The sequence below is a fragment of the Ylistrum balloti genome, unplaced genomic scaffold (assembly GCF_031769215.1).
Source record: "Ylistrum balloti isolate Yb309-2 unplaced genomic scaffold, AGI_CSIRO_Ybal_v1 Utg370554, whole genome shotgun sequence".
Lineage (NCBI taxonomy): Eukaryota > Metazoa > Mollusca > Bivalvia > Pectinida > Pectinidae > Ylistrum > Ylistrum balloti.
In genome coordinates this window covers 992702-1007763 of record NW_026782349.1, presented here as the reverse complement: position 1 = coordinate 1007763, position 15062 = coordinate 992702, and the positions used below count along the sequence as shown (strand labels likewise).

Genomic DNA, 15062 nt, shown 5'->3' with positions numbered 1-15062 from the left:
CAGCATGTACTCTCCCCTGCTGAAAGCTTAAGCCACATGGACTTTCCGTGATGTCACATAGAAAGACAGTAGACTGTTCCAGCAGCTTCTATATGGAGAACACAGTCTTGAATCTGCCTAGCCAGTTACCTCTCGACTCATTTGTTAATAATACTCTTAACTATGAAGTGAGTCATCTTGGATTTCTATGATGAAGTTTTACAGTCATTATAGTTATCTCATAGATATGTTCTGTTTCTTTGCGAGATATAAAGATGGGTGTGTTTGAAGCTCAGAAGTGTGCCTGTTGTCGCAACATTACTTACTGGGAATAACCAATATTTACATGGCAAATGTCGTCAATGAAACAGGAGACGCCTCTCTTCCAGAACACCTGGTCTTATTCTCCTTGTACTTTGCATTTTGAGTTTGAGTATGGCCACAAGGCAGCCATTTTGGATTTTGACGACTGATATTTATTATCACAAGTGCTCAATTTATCTTGCTCAAACTTCCTACGTAGACTATGTGTCCCAGTGTCCCTAGTTGTACATGCTCAAAGTTGGGATTGATTGGAGAAAGAAAATAGCCATAAGGCGGTCATTTGGGATTTTGCTCATTTAATTTGCTACTAAAAAGTGGTGATAGGATCATTCCCAAATTTGATAAGTTGCAGTTTTCTGATAATGTATGGCCCATTTTAGGACTGATTTGAGATGAAATGGCTGACAGGCAGGCATCTTTTGGAAATTTCAACATTACAATGCACTATCAATATCTTTATTACTACAGAAATATAAACTCAATGTATACTCAGCAAAGTATAACAGCTGGTGTCAAAGTTTGTATGTATTTGTAACAAGGTACTTCTAATCTGTCAACATCAAATACTCCATTTTATTAGGAAGAAATGTCCCTTTGGTATGATAGCAAATTAACAGGATTTGATACATTCAAGATCTGCTTAACAAGGTAGCAAACAAGATAACAGAATATTTCTTGTATTACATTTTTATTCCTATGGTGGCTTAAAGTACATTTAGTTCAAAACATTTGAACAAAACTGAAACTTTTCCTCATTTTTTTAGCTCATACAATATATTTTCAGTACACTGAGGTAATCTTCATCATTGAAAGATGGTACAAACACAACAAATATTCTGAGTCAAAAAAAAATCAAATTTAATGTTGGCATATCAATTTGATTAATTCCTTTCAAATTTTTTTTTTATGCCATTATATTTTGTGAAGTACTTTAAATTCTGATTTCTAAAGAAAGTGTCAAACAAATGTATTTAGACAATAAAACTTGTTAATTCACATAGCTGAACAAGCATAAATAGATATGGCTACCTGAATATGTCATACAGAAGTGTATGTCCCCACAAGGGTGGTAAGATTCTTGATATGAAAAGAGCTGGAAGAGACTGTCCCCACAAGGTTGGTAGGATTCTTGATATGAAAAGAGCTGAGAGATTGTCCCCACAAGGATGGCAGGATTCCCAATATGAAAAGAGCTAGAAGAGACTGCTCCCTCAAGGGTGGTAAGATTCTTGATATGAAAAGAGCTGGAAGAGACTGGCCCAACAAGGTTGTTAGGATTCCCAATATGAAAAGAGCTGGAAGAGACTGCCCCCTCAAGGGTGGTAGGATTCTTGATATCAAAAGAGGTGGAAGAGACTGCCCCCACAGGGTTGGTAGGATTCCCAATATTAAGAGCTGGAAGAGACTGCCCCCTCAAGGGTGGTAGGATTCTTGATATGAAAAGAGCTGGAAGAGACTGCCCCCACAAGATTGGTAGGATTCCCAATATGGAGAATGCATGAGGAAATTGCCAAGATATGGATGGTATAATATTATACAAGGTAGGAGAGGATTGTCACCACAATGATGGTATGAGTGTTGTGAAGCAATGTTTTACAACATGAATGAAGTAAATACACCTGTATGTTTATCAATTTCAAGACTGACAAAAGGTAAGGCTTACAGTGTTTAAATCAACTGCTGTTTTTTAGAATGAAAGAAACTCATGTTAACCATTAGTAAAATACCAGAAATCATGTGATTTTTTAGATGTTTTGATATCAAATCTATAAATACTGTTTGAAGTTAAAAAGAATATAGCAAATCTCTGAACTTGTCAAATGAATCAACAAGCAATGGACAGTCAGATGACACTGTAAATGTCTTCATTCATGAACAAGATATCAAATGTCCTAAATCAATCAAGAATCAAGACTTCAAGTTCTTTGATTATAGAGAGTGATAGGGAGGGTTAGGGAGACTTTGGACCTCCTTGTAAAGACATACAACACTACCGTAAGATTTAGGATGACAAATGGGTACCATCTCTCATCACATTTCATCACATTAACTTCAAACAAAATGAAACTTAAGCATACTTCCTGCATATACATGTACAATATGTATGACCTGGTTTGAAATCTTCAACATGGACTCTTCACTGAATCCTAATATATATATATATATTTCAATCAGTAACTGCATAAAGAATATTTTAATAGGAAACTTATAGGATACAAACATTTCACGGTAATAGTTCAACCACAATTCATTTACTGTACATACAAAATATCCCCAGCACTCCCACCCCCTCCCCGCACAAAAGAAAAAAAACGAAAACTTGAGCGCTTGAAAGCTGTTCAGTCTACTTGGTAACTCCTCAACAGTCTATCACTCTAGTCTCCGATATCTCTGGTATAAATCACAAACTCGGAAATGTCATACGGAAAATTTACTACACAAAAAAGTGTCATACTCTTCTCTATATCCTTATTCAATGGGTTGAGCTACTTTTGGTGTTTTAAAAGTATTTTGTAACTGTATATGATATAGTCATATAGATATTGCAGGAGTTTTGTCCTTTACTTAGGCATACAATACCTGCAACATGTCTAAAGGGATACTTGTGTCAGGAGATGGCTTAAAACAGTGTGACAAAGCCATTAGAAATCAGACTGAGGAGGCCCAATCACATTTAGTCTCAATAATTAACATCCTTTTAAACAGAACATTCACATTACAACAACACCCTCCTGCTACATCTGTTCACAGTGTTCACAGGACATCAAACAATTAGTTGAAACACAAACTGATTTGCGTAATGCATCAAGATACCATAGCCCTTTTCGCATTGATATGAAAACATACCAGAGCATAAACATCAGTATTTACAATTTAAACTTATGTGCAATTTAAGACGAAGGCATTTGTGTTTACGTCCATTTATATTTAGTGTATTGCTAGGTCCTGTAAATATTGATTTAGAATGTGAATACTCTGGACTGTAAACCAGAGCAAGGCAAAATAAATGCCCTCAAAAATCATCAGCACTTTTGTATCATTTTTCACAGATTTGGAGACATTTTGTTCTTATAATTGATTATATTACATTAACACCATTGCACAGTTAATTGTTTCTCCAGTTCCCCTGCTACTGGCATTATATACTATTTTTTGCTGTAATATATTTCTACATCAAAAGATTAGTATACATAGTATACTCTGAAATCATCTGGCAGCTCCACAGTGATTAAAGGCTACACACTGCTGTTGTGATTGATCAGTAGCTACCGATAGTCCTTATTTATGCATGCTTAATACACAAAATAAAGGAATAATGATCTGATTTGATTGACAAAGTTTGAAATAAATATGTTAATCCCTGCATCAACACTTTCGTACACAATTCAACTCTCATATTTAAATTAATATCTCTGAAAATCTCCTATGTACAGAAGTTGTGCAAGATCTGGAGGGAGCTGTGATTCAATAAAAAAAAATTAATTTGTATGCAATCTAATAATTGGTTATGATTTAAGTATAATTAAATCAATCTCAAATGTAATATCCTTGACATTGTTACCTGAGGTTAAGACAAGAATATTTCGTTTACTTCTCCACAAAGAAAGATTTTTTTTGTAGATGTTTTTTTTTAAATCAATTTCCTGATTCTGTCTACTCTGTATTTTGGAAACTGTCAAATTGGAAAGCTGCCTATTAAATATAATTTAGCTAGAAAACATTTCTGTTACATCTAGAAACAGGTTTCTTTGCAGCTGAAAACATTTGAATACAATTTATACAAGAAGTATCTGTGGAGATCTTTTGGTGGAAACAATAAGAAAATTGTAAAGACTTAATATTTCATGTAGTATTCATGTGTCATATCGGAACTAGTGGCAGCTCAACTGTGGAAAAAAATACAAGTTTGTCCAGAAAAGTAGAGATTCTAAAATATTTTAGAACTAAAGTTTATATTTTGTGGTTTGTAATTACTTTCAAAGCATAGGGGTATTTAATTCTATAACTGTGAAACAGAATAAAGAACTGCCCTAATCAGCCTATTAAGTTGAAGCATTATCCCATACTCCAGTTATGAAAATGAAAGCCATCTGAAAGACAGATATCTGAAGCAATGGAGAATAAATTGCTTAGAACATTTACACATGAAAGCTTCATCTAGCTTTCAGCCATTGTAGATGTCAAACTGTAATATACAATACAATAGTGAAAAATACTACCAAGATTTCAACCACAGCAGATATCAGAAATTAAGATCACATTCAACAGACTTCAATTTTTTTTACTTGTATGCTTTAAAAAGTGTAGAATAGTAGCAATAAGTCAAATCCTCTACGGCGATTTTGTCAATCATGTATTTTGTAAAATCAGAAAAACACTTTCTCCTTCCTGCAGTCATATGTCAAAAAGTCTACACAGGAATTTGGCTCCAGAGAATTGTTTCATCTTCAAACACTTGCACAGGGATGAAGACAGAAATGTACACATTCTTTGTTAAAGGCCTTGTATGTGGATTTATCCGGCAACAGTATTTGTGATTTGCAGTGACACAGTCTAATAGTCATCAAGATCAAAATCCTCATAGTCGTCAAATGTAGGGGTGTTAAAGACCTGGAAGTCGACCTGATACCGTAAAATCCCTGAAAATGGAAGTACAAAAAAAACTCATTAGCTATCTGTAGCTTCAATGACAAATGAGTTATACTCTAACTTAGATTCTTATTAACGCAAGAAGCCCTCCAGTATGAATTGGCACAGATTGGTTTGTCTGCTGACCTAGTGACCAAGTCTATGGAATGGACCAATACTTGTCGTAGCTTTTATGAATTATTAAAAATGGTGTAGCATAATGATCAAAAAGCTTAGTAGTCAAATTTCACCTTCCATATTTCATCATAACATGCTATATTATAAGGGTTATGCAGATATCTAGATTCATCTTCATGCCCACCAGTGACCATGAATTAAAAGTTCAGAAAAACCATCGGGGTAGAAGAAAATTTCGATCATCACATAGAATTTTCAATAACGTTACAGTGCATCAAGTACAACATCAATCAATCTGGATTTCTTTCGATACACCAATCCAAGAAAAATATTTTTAAGCCATCCCAAAAGAAAAAGAAATTGTGATATCAGTATATTTTGAACCACCTACCTCCTATTCCACCAAAACCTCGCACAAACTGCGCTCCTTCTTGTGATTTGTCTGTGATAATTTCTAATGTGGCACCTGTCAGAAAATGATCAAAGTATGAGATCATAGTGCTTGTTAACAAAACAGGTGTGAAAATGTTATGTATGTCTATCATAAATCAATGGTCTTGTGTACGGAAGGGCCAAAATAAGCAGATGTAATACCTTTTACACCTTGTCTCAGACATTCTTTGTATTTTTGGGATCCCCTCTCCCAAATAAAACATTGGTGATTTAAGATATAAGTCAAGGGTCTGGAAAAATATTTTAAAGCACTAGGCACAGGACTAGTGGACTGAAAACTTTACTCGTCTGGATTGGAAATTTACTTGTCCAAATTCAGCCATGAAATGGCAACTTAATCAGCGAGGATGTGATATGTGACTTTATTTTCTATTTTTATTTTAAGTTTTAGTGAAAAAATACTTTGCAGTGATCGCTGCTTTGTGTCAGACATTGTGCGCGACTTAGGCCTAGCTGTTGAGTTATCCTACGGACTAGGTGCTGCTAAATACAGACCGGTATATGATGGTACAGCCCAAGAGCACCTGACATCAGTATGACCGCGGGAAAATGACTAAGGTATTCCGAATGCTATATTTAATGTCATGGGAGTTCCGGTGTAATCAAAAGTTAGAGTGCAGACTGGAATATTTTGTTTTTGAAGTACCGTAAACATGTTTCTTTGTTTTAAATTTTCTTTGCATTTTTAGTAACATTGATTTCATTGGAAAAAAGTACTCGTCCGATGGACAACTGACAAAGATAAATCTGGTTGTCCGAGACAATTTTCACTCGTCAATGACGACCGGACGAGTGCTTTTCCCAACCCCTGTAAGTACAAGTATCATTTGATTAAAATTCTACCCCTGAGAGGCATTTAAAATTGAGAAGTGATGTGCAGTATAAAATTTTCTTCAATATTTGCTTCAGGAAAAACATCAATTTTTTTCTGGTGTAATTGAAATGTGTAGACTTACCAAACTTCTTATAATTGTTTGCAAACCATTCCAGAAGAGGCATCTGTTCTGACAACTCCAACTCTACACCCGTCTGTTCAAAAACAATAAAACACAATACAGAAAACATACAGGACAGTAGCAGATTAAATTGGATCATATTGAATACTGTTTGATGCAAGTTTCATCTTTTGAAACCCATTCCCCATTTCATTACATCAGACTATACTGATAGGGACAAGCCTCTCCCTCACTGTCAAGTCTCTGTAAAGTAGAATGTTTTATTTCTCTGTATATCTATTGGAAAAAATAGTTTAAAAAAGTTACTACTTACATCTTTGTCTATAAAGTAAGTTTTATCTTTCTCTTGTTCTGGTTTCAGATGAAGAATATTTTCAACTGCAAAATAAAATTTCAAAATTATGAAGTTTGTTTTATTATTAGATTAAATTAGATGGCGGCCGTAACCGACATATTGGATATCGGGCAACAACGAAAAACAATAGGGTTGTGTTGGTCCATAGACCCAACATGCCCAGCGAAAATGGTGATCGCCGGTGATGTCGTCCTTGAGATAATGAGCGGAATGCAAATGTGGAGGGACAGACAGATGGAACATTTTTTAATGCACACTGAAAATGAATTAAATGAAGCTACTACTGATCTATAAACTTATGTTTGTTATCTTACATCTCATTCCACTGACGATATACTTTTATGAATTTACATAGAAATGTGTAATGGCAATCACATCAAAGTCTTTAAAACATATGCAAAGATAAAGTGAGTTTTTTACAGTCTTATACATAATTTTAAAATGCCTGTAATATTTGCTTCTAATCAAAATGGTACTATTAGGAATAGTCTAAAGTAATCAAATCATTAAGACTGTTACAACGACCTACTTTCTATACAATTATTGATTAACTAGGGTTTGCAATAAAAATCCTTACATTAGTAACAAGACGCTCAAAAATTGATTTGTTTGATGAAAGTTGCCCAGGTAGTAGGAAATGCATATTTTATCAATATATTAGAACTTTAGAGATAGAGATATTAAATGATTATCAAAAATATCAGGAATACCCAATCATTCATAAAATTTTGCTAAAATCATATATATGTTTTCAAACAGTAAACAACTGTGCCTTGACTTATTAAAGGGCAATTTCATCCTATACCTTCTGTCTGATGATTTTTCAACACATATCGCGTAATATCCAGATTTTCCCAAACAATGAGGATATCAACTGCTCCCATTTCTAAAGCTCTAAGTGTATCATCCACTCCAAAACAGTATTTTCCTGTGTCTTGTGAGATTTCATCAAAGTATCTCCCTGAAATCAAGGCAAAATATGTAAAATACATCTATAGTAAAATTTGGATATCTGAGTTAATGTCTACAAAATCATCAACTATTGTAGTATACTTTCAATCTATGTAAGGCTTCAACTCTTGCTTTAGTGAAATTCAAGTAATATATTTACCCTACAATTCTCATAGGTGCTTGTCTTGTTTAACAAGAGACCCATCATTTGAAACACACACAAAAATAAAATTTTCTTCTCTAGACCACACCATGCTTTTTCATTCTGTCCCCTGGGACATACATTTAATAATAAAAGGCTGAATTTAACCAAAGCAACTTAATATATTTCAATTTTTACTTTTCACCATATCCTTTATCCAATCACTAATAGGTGTTCTATCTCAGAAACATTTACTAAATAGGAATCAAGGTGGTGATCAATTATTAGGTATAACATTACATGAAGGATATTTTCATCTGTGAACACACGGGGGTCATAATGTCTAAAACTTCATTATACAGTTTACATGTTCTCAATAGAACTTTCAGAAATTCTTTTCTGTTTAATGACTTACCTATGAGTTTTTTTTCCTGAATAAATTTAACATTTGCCAAAGCATCAGCTGCCAGTTCAATGGCCTGATTAAATCCGTTCTCCCCACCATATGACACATCAACTATCTTGATGATTTTTGCTTGCAGCCTCTGTAAATTCAATCAAAATATCTAGTTAAGGATTCTTCTTCGTCTTACTTTCCAAGAAATAAACAAGATGCATTTTGTTAAAATAAAAGTTCTTTTAACACAAATAGTAGAAGATTTGATAGTGCCCTTTTGATGACTACATTTTCACCATTATCAGACAAATGACCAGTGTAAAGCATATTAGCACTGGCATATATAGTGTACCAGATGGTAAAGAAATGACCAACTTTTTTGGCTGTACCATAATCCTAGGTAAACTAAGGTCAAAAATAGTGTGATAAGATAGTAAACTATATATATACATAAATAAATAAAAAGTTATATCATATAATAGTTTCACAATTACTTTCAAAGACAAAACACATTTAGCCTATTGTTATTCAGACAGTAAGTTAACAGTCATGTTCAGATCATGGTGACTGCGGTGTTGACCTTCATTTACAGTATTAAACACAGCGATCACATTTATACAAATGAATGACAACATTGAATTAATTAACATAGTATAACAAAGAATTTTTAGCACTACATGTCCAACAAACTTACAGGATCAAACATATCTGATTGACTCAGTTCCGTTTTGAAATCTGCAGAACCAGCCAAAACTAAGCCTGCAATATTTGGTTTGTCGTTTGTGATGAATAGCGTCACGGCAACCTCAGCAACTTTTCGGACATAGTTGTGTCGTTTTTCCATACGGAGACGTGCAAAACGCAGAGCAGACTGTCCTCCTCTTCCTGATAACACAAGTAATCATGTGACATATGACTTTACATTCAAATTAAAACTTTTTTGTATTAACAAAACAGATGGTTTTTTAGTTTTACAAATAAAATACTTTCGAAATGAAGTAGAGAAGCTGTTAAGATATCAGTTAAAGACCAGAGTTTCTTAATCCATTACTCCATCATAATTGAAAAAATTTCACTTACCAGTCTAAATATGCAAATAAACACAAAACAAAACTACTCACCATGCTTTTTGGGTAAATCGACTGTAAACTTGTGGAGAACCTCTCGAGTATTTCCTGAGAGTGTGCCAAACAGGGCACCATTTCCATCCATAACAATGAAGCCAAACTTGTTGTCATCTGCTAGCAGGGCCGTTAGGGCCTACAAAGTCAATAAAACATTTTCTTTATAGGTTCTAATTGGTAATTTATCAGATTTGACTGCTTTTTGAAGTAATAAGCCTTGAAATACCCATGACCAAAAAAATCATTACCATTATACCCCAAATCTTTCATTTCAAAACATAAATGGGCATTAAGAGTTATGGTAAACCTTTGGTGAGTTTGAACAAATTATCAAAATATTGTTGAACCTGTTTGAATTATACAAAATTATGCTTGTGAAGATAAATTAGAGTTCAAACTATCTGGGCTGACATTGCCAAAAATCATGATGAAGTGTTTGAAAGTGTCATAGCAAGGCAGGAATCTATCGGTCTAGAGGGGTGGAAGGTTGTTTCTAGAATTATCATCTTTCGAAACACTTACTGTACTGCAATACATGTTAACTGACTGTTAAGAAATCACAGGTTTCATTTTTCATAACTTTTGGATACCCTGACAAAATCAGCCTATAAAACGCACATTTCTGCTTGTGTATTGGTGGAAGTTAGCACTGACATATCTGTATGCAGAGTGTGGATTGAGACTTAAGATGATTAAAGTCTGTTAAAATCTGTATGAATCTTACAATTATTGAGATAGTCTTGAATGATTAGTTATCAAAATGTTTAGTGAAAACCATGTTATCCTTTCACAAAACAAATGGCAACATCAAGTGGTCTGTATATATATTTAGTGATTACTTAGCTTGTAATACAGAGTTGGGGCTTCGAGTTGCGTCAGCTGATGCACACAAGATGTTATGGCAAGATGTGAAAGAAATCATACTACATACACACATCAATGCTAATTAAATGACATGGATGTGTATAATCTGATGCTAACAATTGCTTATGGTGGTCATTTACAACCTGCTACCCAATGTTTAACCTCAATATGAATAGTGACCACATGGAGCGATTATTGTGACACCAATGTCTTTATCAATGGTTAAACATGCGGTCTCGCAATATGTTTGAACAATTCAAAATGTAAGTTAAACAAACTAGAAAGGGTTCAAACAATCACTAGACAAAAGATCCCTGTTTATATTGAAATAATCACATGTTCAGACTACCCAGTTATTCTAACTGACCGGAAGATTACCGTATTCTACTTGAAATTGCATTATAAAATCACCATGACCTTAATTTGACATTCATCAGCTTCAACTATTAGATTTTTTCACTCATTTTTGAAAAAGAAATTGTGAGAATTGATTTACCTCGGTATGAAATTTATTATCACAGAGATATAAGGATGTGTTGATGGGTCTGAATGGTTCAAAGTCAATGTTAACTTTCTTTTCTTTTCCTTCATCTGTCACAATGGTACCACAGTATATCACAAGGCCGTTCGGTGGAACTAAGGAAGCAATTAAATTGTGTTAGCATTCACACTCGATAAATTGAAAAAATACCCTGAAATCGAAATAACAGGACAGAATTAATCAAGAAAAACTCAAAGAAAATATGGACAAATAAGAAATTTTCAAAAACAGAGATTACGTTGATTTCAATTTCAATGGTTAAACAATGGACATGGTATAATTTAAAATCAAAACTTACCAACATGTAACCTAAAGTCTTCATCAAATATCTTGTTGATTTATCTTAAAACAACTAATTATCTGAGGCTTGGATATCTGAGTCCTGGATTAATCAATTTTTTTAAAAACACATCATATATGAAGTAATAGAACTTTCAATAATTCAGGAAATAGTGGTCCAGACTTGGCATAAAAAATCCTTCCAAAGATACTGGCCCCATTTAGTCTGTGTATACACACCTTTGTTATACAATTTGAGTCGCTGCTGTACTGATGTGATGGCACCAAGAACAGATAACCTGTTGACTCTACTCTTGATGTTAGATGCAGTACCAAACTCATCAGCCAGCATTTTGGACACCCGAGATATCTGGTCTTTGGGTGGAATGATCAAGGAAATCATGCTTGTACCATTGCTATGGAGAGAAGGAGTAATTAAATTAAAATATCTGTATAAAGTGCTAAAATGCATAAATACATATACAGTACTATATTTCCATTCTACCATTAGTTTTCCATTTAATTCTATTTAAACCAGATGTTAGTATATCAGGCTATACACACCCATCTCATATATATGATTACACATTCAGCAGTCAAAAAGTAATCCTGGTTGATATACAAATATCATATTTACATTCTGTGTTGTATTTGGCTAAATATCATTACTATGCCAAATTGTAGTATTTGAGTCTGTATAATATTTACAGTAATTTGTTCAGTATAGGTATGAATAAATCTTTATGTCTTTCAGGTAAATAGAATTGGCTGCCGGTTACATTCAGTATCAATAGCTTATACAGTGTACTGACATATCCAAAGTTGTTGGACTTAAGTAAGAGGCCTTCACAAAAAATAGATAACTTTACTTGGTTACAAATTATAACAGAACAAATTCTTAGTCAAACATAATTATATCTTAAGAAACACTAGACACATTGTTTTGTGAAATCTGATTGAAAGCAGCATCACCTTTTAATGAAATATAAATACACAATGAACTGCTTTTATTTCAAAACGATGCAAAACATAAAAAAAAAAAAACACTGGGATAGTTTACACTTATATCTTAATAAGCAAGCAAAATTTGTGACTATACTATTTCATACAATTACTATTTATGACAACACAAGGGACCATATAATTGTAGCTGTTCTTGGATTTGAACATGCTGATGTCAATATTTGGTTAAGCAGGAAACTTAACTGATGTTTTCCTGTCTTTTGTTTTGACCTTTATATAGATATTTGAGAATGGAAATATAAACAATAAACTGCTACCAGGTGGGGTATACAGTTGATATGAAGTCCATACAAGTGAAAGATAAATATTCATGGCACCTATTCTATTTTCCTTCTCCCCAGATTTGCTTCATATCAACCTTATACCCCATCTGGTAACAGTTTCAATAATGCATAAAAATGTAATACAATGTTATCAAACATTGAAAAAAGTTTCTGATTAATTACGAAAGTAAAAAGCAATATTTATTTGCATTGAGAATGAGTATAAATTTACTCATAAAAAGCTACAATAAAATGAAAATATACGTTGTTTAAACTTGTAATAATATGTCTCGTTTGTCCTCTGCTTTGCACATATCACTTTTTAAAGCAAAGTTCACATTTAAATATTCCAAAAATTCATGTACCTCCCCCTTCCTCCCCAATATATACCAAATCTTTAACTATCTATAAAACCCCACTTTCTCAAACCTCTTAACTCTAATACTTATTTGTCAAACTGATCACTTAGTCCCAACCATGTTTTATAAATTTCTTGTTACTGGACCTTAAGATTCCTTGAACCATTATTCCATGAATACCCCAAAGTCCCAAAATTCATATTCGTTCAGATGTTCATATTTCTTTTATAAAGGTGCTCAAAAGATAGGAGATAATGTGATTAACAGTGGCCATCTGCAAATCTTAATCAGAACATTTCATATGAATTTGTATTTGAGTTTGCCAAAGAAATAATCAACAGCTGTTCAAATAGAAATTTGTGGAAAACAAGATACTGAATGGCAACAATCAACTGCTATTGAAAAGAAAAATGTGTTTTTAGTAGAAAACAAAGATATTGATGGCATATTTATCGGCAGGTTTACGGATGAACCAGCCAACATGATTATCCACGTACCATTACTTTTTTTTTTAAAGACGAGGTTAACAATAACACAATGTTCAAGAAGAACATTGTATGAACATTTCATCACTTACAATCTCAAACATTCCCTGAAAAAATATTTCACCTATTGGATATTTATTCTGTACGTGTGTTTATTTTTTTTCCTGATACGCCCATAAAAAGAACCCTTTTCGAGACAAACGAGCACTGTATCGTTCTTAGCAAAAATTGGTTAGGGTGTGCTTGAGGAAATCTTTGCTCATCCGAATTTAAAAGGAATTTTAAAGTTTCCCAAAAAAGTGAGATATATAAAACATAATGATTTCAATGTAAACAACACATTGAAATCATTATGTTTTATATATCTCACTTTCTAATAAATGTTAACAGAAAATTATTTTTTGCATATTTGAAGAACATAGCAACTGTAACGTATTTAACGAGCACGCAATATCGTGACACGTATTATTCAAGACATAATCGTCCAATACGAGACACTTTTTGACAGAAGATATTAAAAACATTACCCCCTCGCTGCTTCTAAACTTTTTATCAACTTTTTGATCTTCCATATCTCGACGTTTCTATCAGCACTGCTTTCTCCTTCTGTACCATTTGATGCCATCTCTGTTGGCTTAGAAAACTTCCCCGAAACCAAGTCTTATGATCTGCCGTATGGCGGGAATAATCACAGAAACCCGCCTCTAAAATCCTAGATCTCAAGTCCACAAGTATATTTTTGATCTACCGAAACACTTCAAGACTGTTTGTGTTATATTTCTATGTTTAAGATCGTAAGAACCCGAAATAGAACTTTTTGTTGTGTGATTGTGCAATCAAAGCCGTGGGTTCCTTCTTCGCCATTGACCATGTGAAATTTCTGACGTCAAACGCTGCCCGGGCAAAACCTGGTGCTTATTTCATTGGTTGATATCAAAATGCATTTATAATTTTGAGCGAGATTATTTTGATCAGAAAATACGTTTACATAAATATTTAGTGCAGAACAACAAAAACGATATAGGATATTTATTTAACATTTCCTACTTTAATTTAATAACTAATCAGTGTAAGATTCATTCAAGAGGTCATAGGTCATAATGGCGGCTTCCATCAAAATAGCTGTTGCACGTGAGTGTTTATTGTGTGTTTATATTTATGATTTTAAGATTTAAGCATCGCTGCGATAGCTCAGTAACTTTTAGATTTTAAAAATTACAATATACATCATTATTTTCAATTCATGCTAATTAATGTTACCAGTCATAAATGCTGTTAGTGATGTGATTGATCATAACTTTTTTATTGATAATTTTATGGATAAGTTAGGTTTCGGGCACCTGTATCTGGAACGTGAACAACACAGGGAAAATCCTACTACAGCATCATACAAATCATAATTTGAAAAACGTCAGTTGGCTGTACATTGTGTAAGATTTCTCTAAAGAATATGATGTTTTGTATAAAGCTGTCGTTCTGACATGTTTAAGGGATCTTCTCGACACCAGCATCATTCCCGAACGACGCAGTCAGGAGATTAATCTATATATGGTCCAAAGTTCACAAAGTAAACTTGCCCTTTCTTTTTCGTGTCTGGGAAATAGCACACGTATAAGCAGTTGGCTTGTTTTTAAGTACATCTTGGGATTTTGTAATCTGATGGGTGCTGTTTATCATTGTTTACACAGTGCCCTTCATGCCTCGGGCATTTACCTTTCACAGCTATTGCTAATTTTGGCGATCATCTTGTCTGGAACTTAACACTATCAAATCATTGGCTATACTCAACATGTCTGTTGA

The 15062-nt window shown here is 33.5% G+C and overlaps 1 protein-coding gene across 1 annotated transcript; it reads right to left on the bottom strand.

Moving 5' to 3' along the window:
• Positions 1–974: 974 nt before the first annotated feature.
• Positions 975–14116, bottom strand: LOC132556177 (eukaryotic peptide chain release factor subunit 1). Its single transcript, XM_060220567.1, has 11 exons — positions 13790–14116; positions 11373–11548; positions 10809–10948; positions 9446–9584; positions 9019–9209; positions 8343–8472; positions 7640–7795; positions 6793–6857; positions 6480–6552; positions 5462–5536; positions 975–4943 (listed from the first exon to the last, which is right to left on the bottom strand). The coding sequence occupies exons 1-11, from the start codon at positions 13885–13887 to the stop codon at positions 4858–4860; spliced, it is 1329 nt and encodes a 442-aa protein (XP_060076550.1). The 5' UTR covers positions 13888–14116; the 3' UTR covers positions 975–4857.
• Positions 14117–15062: the final 946 nt, after the last annotated feature.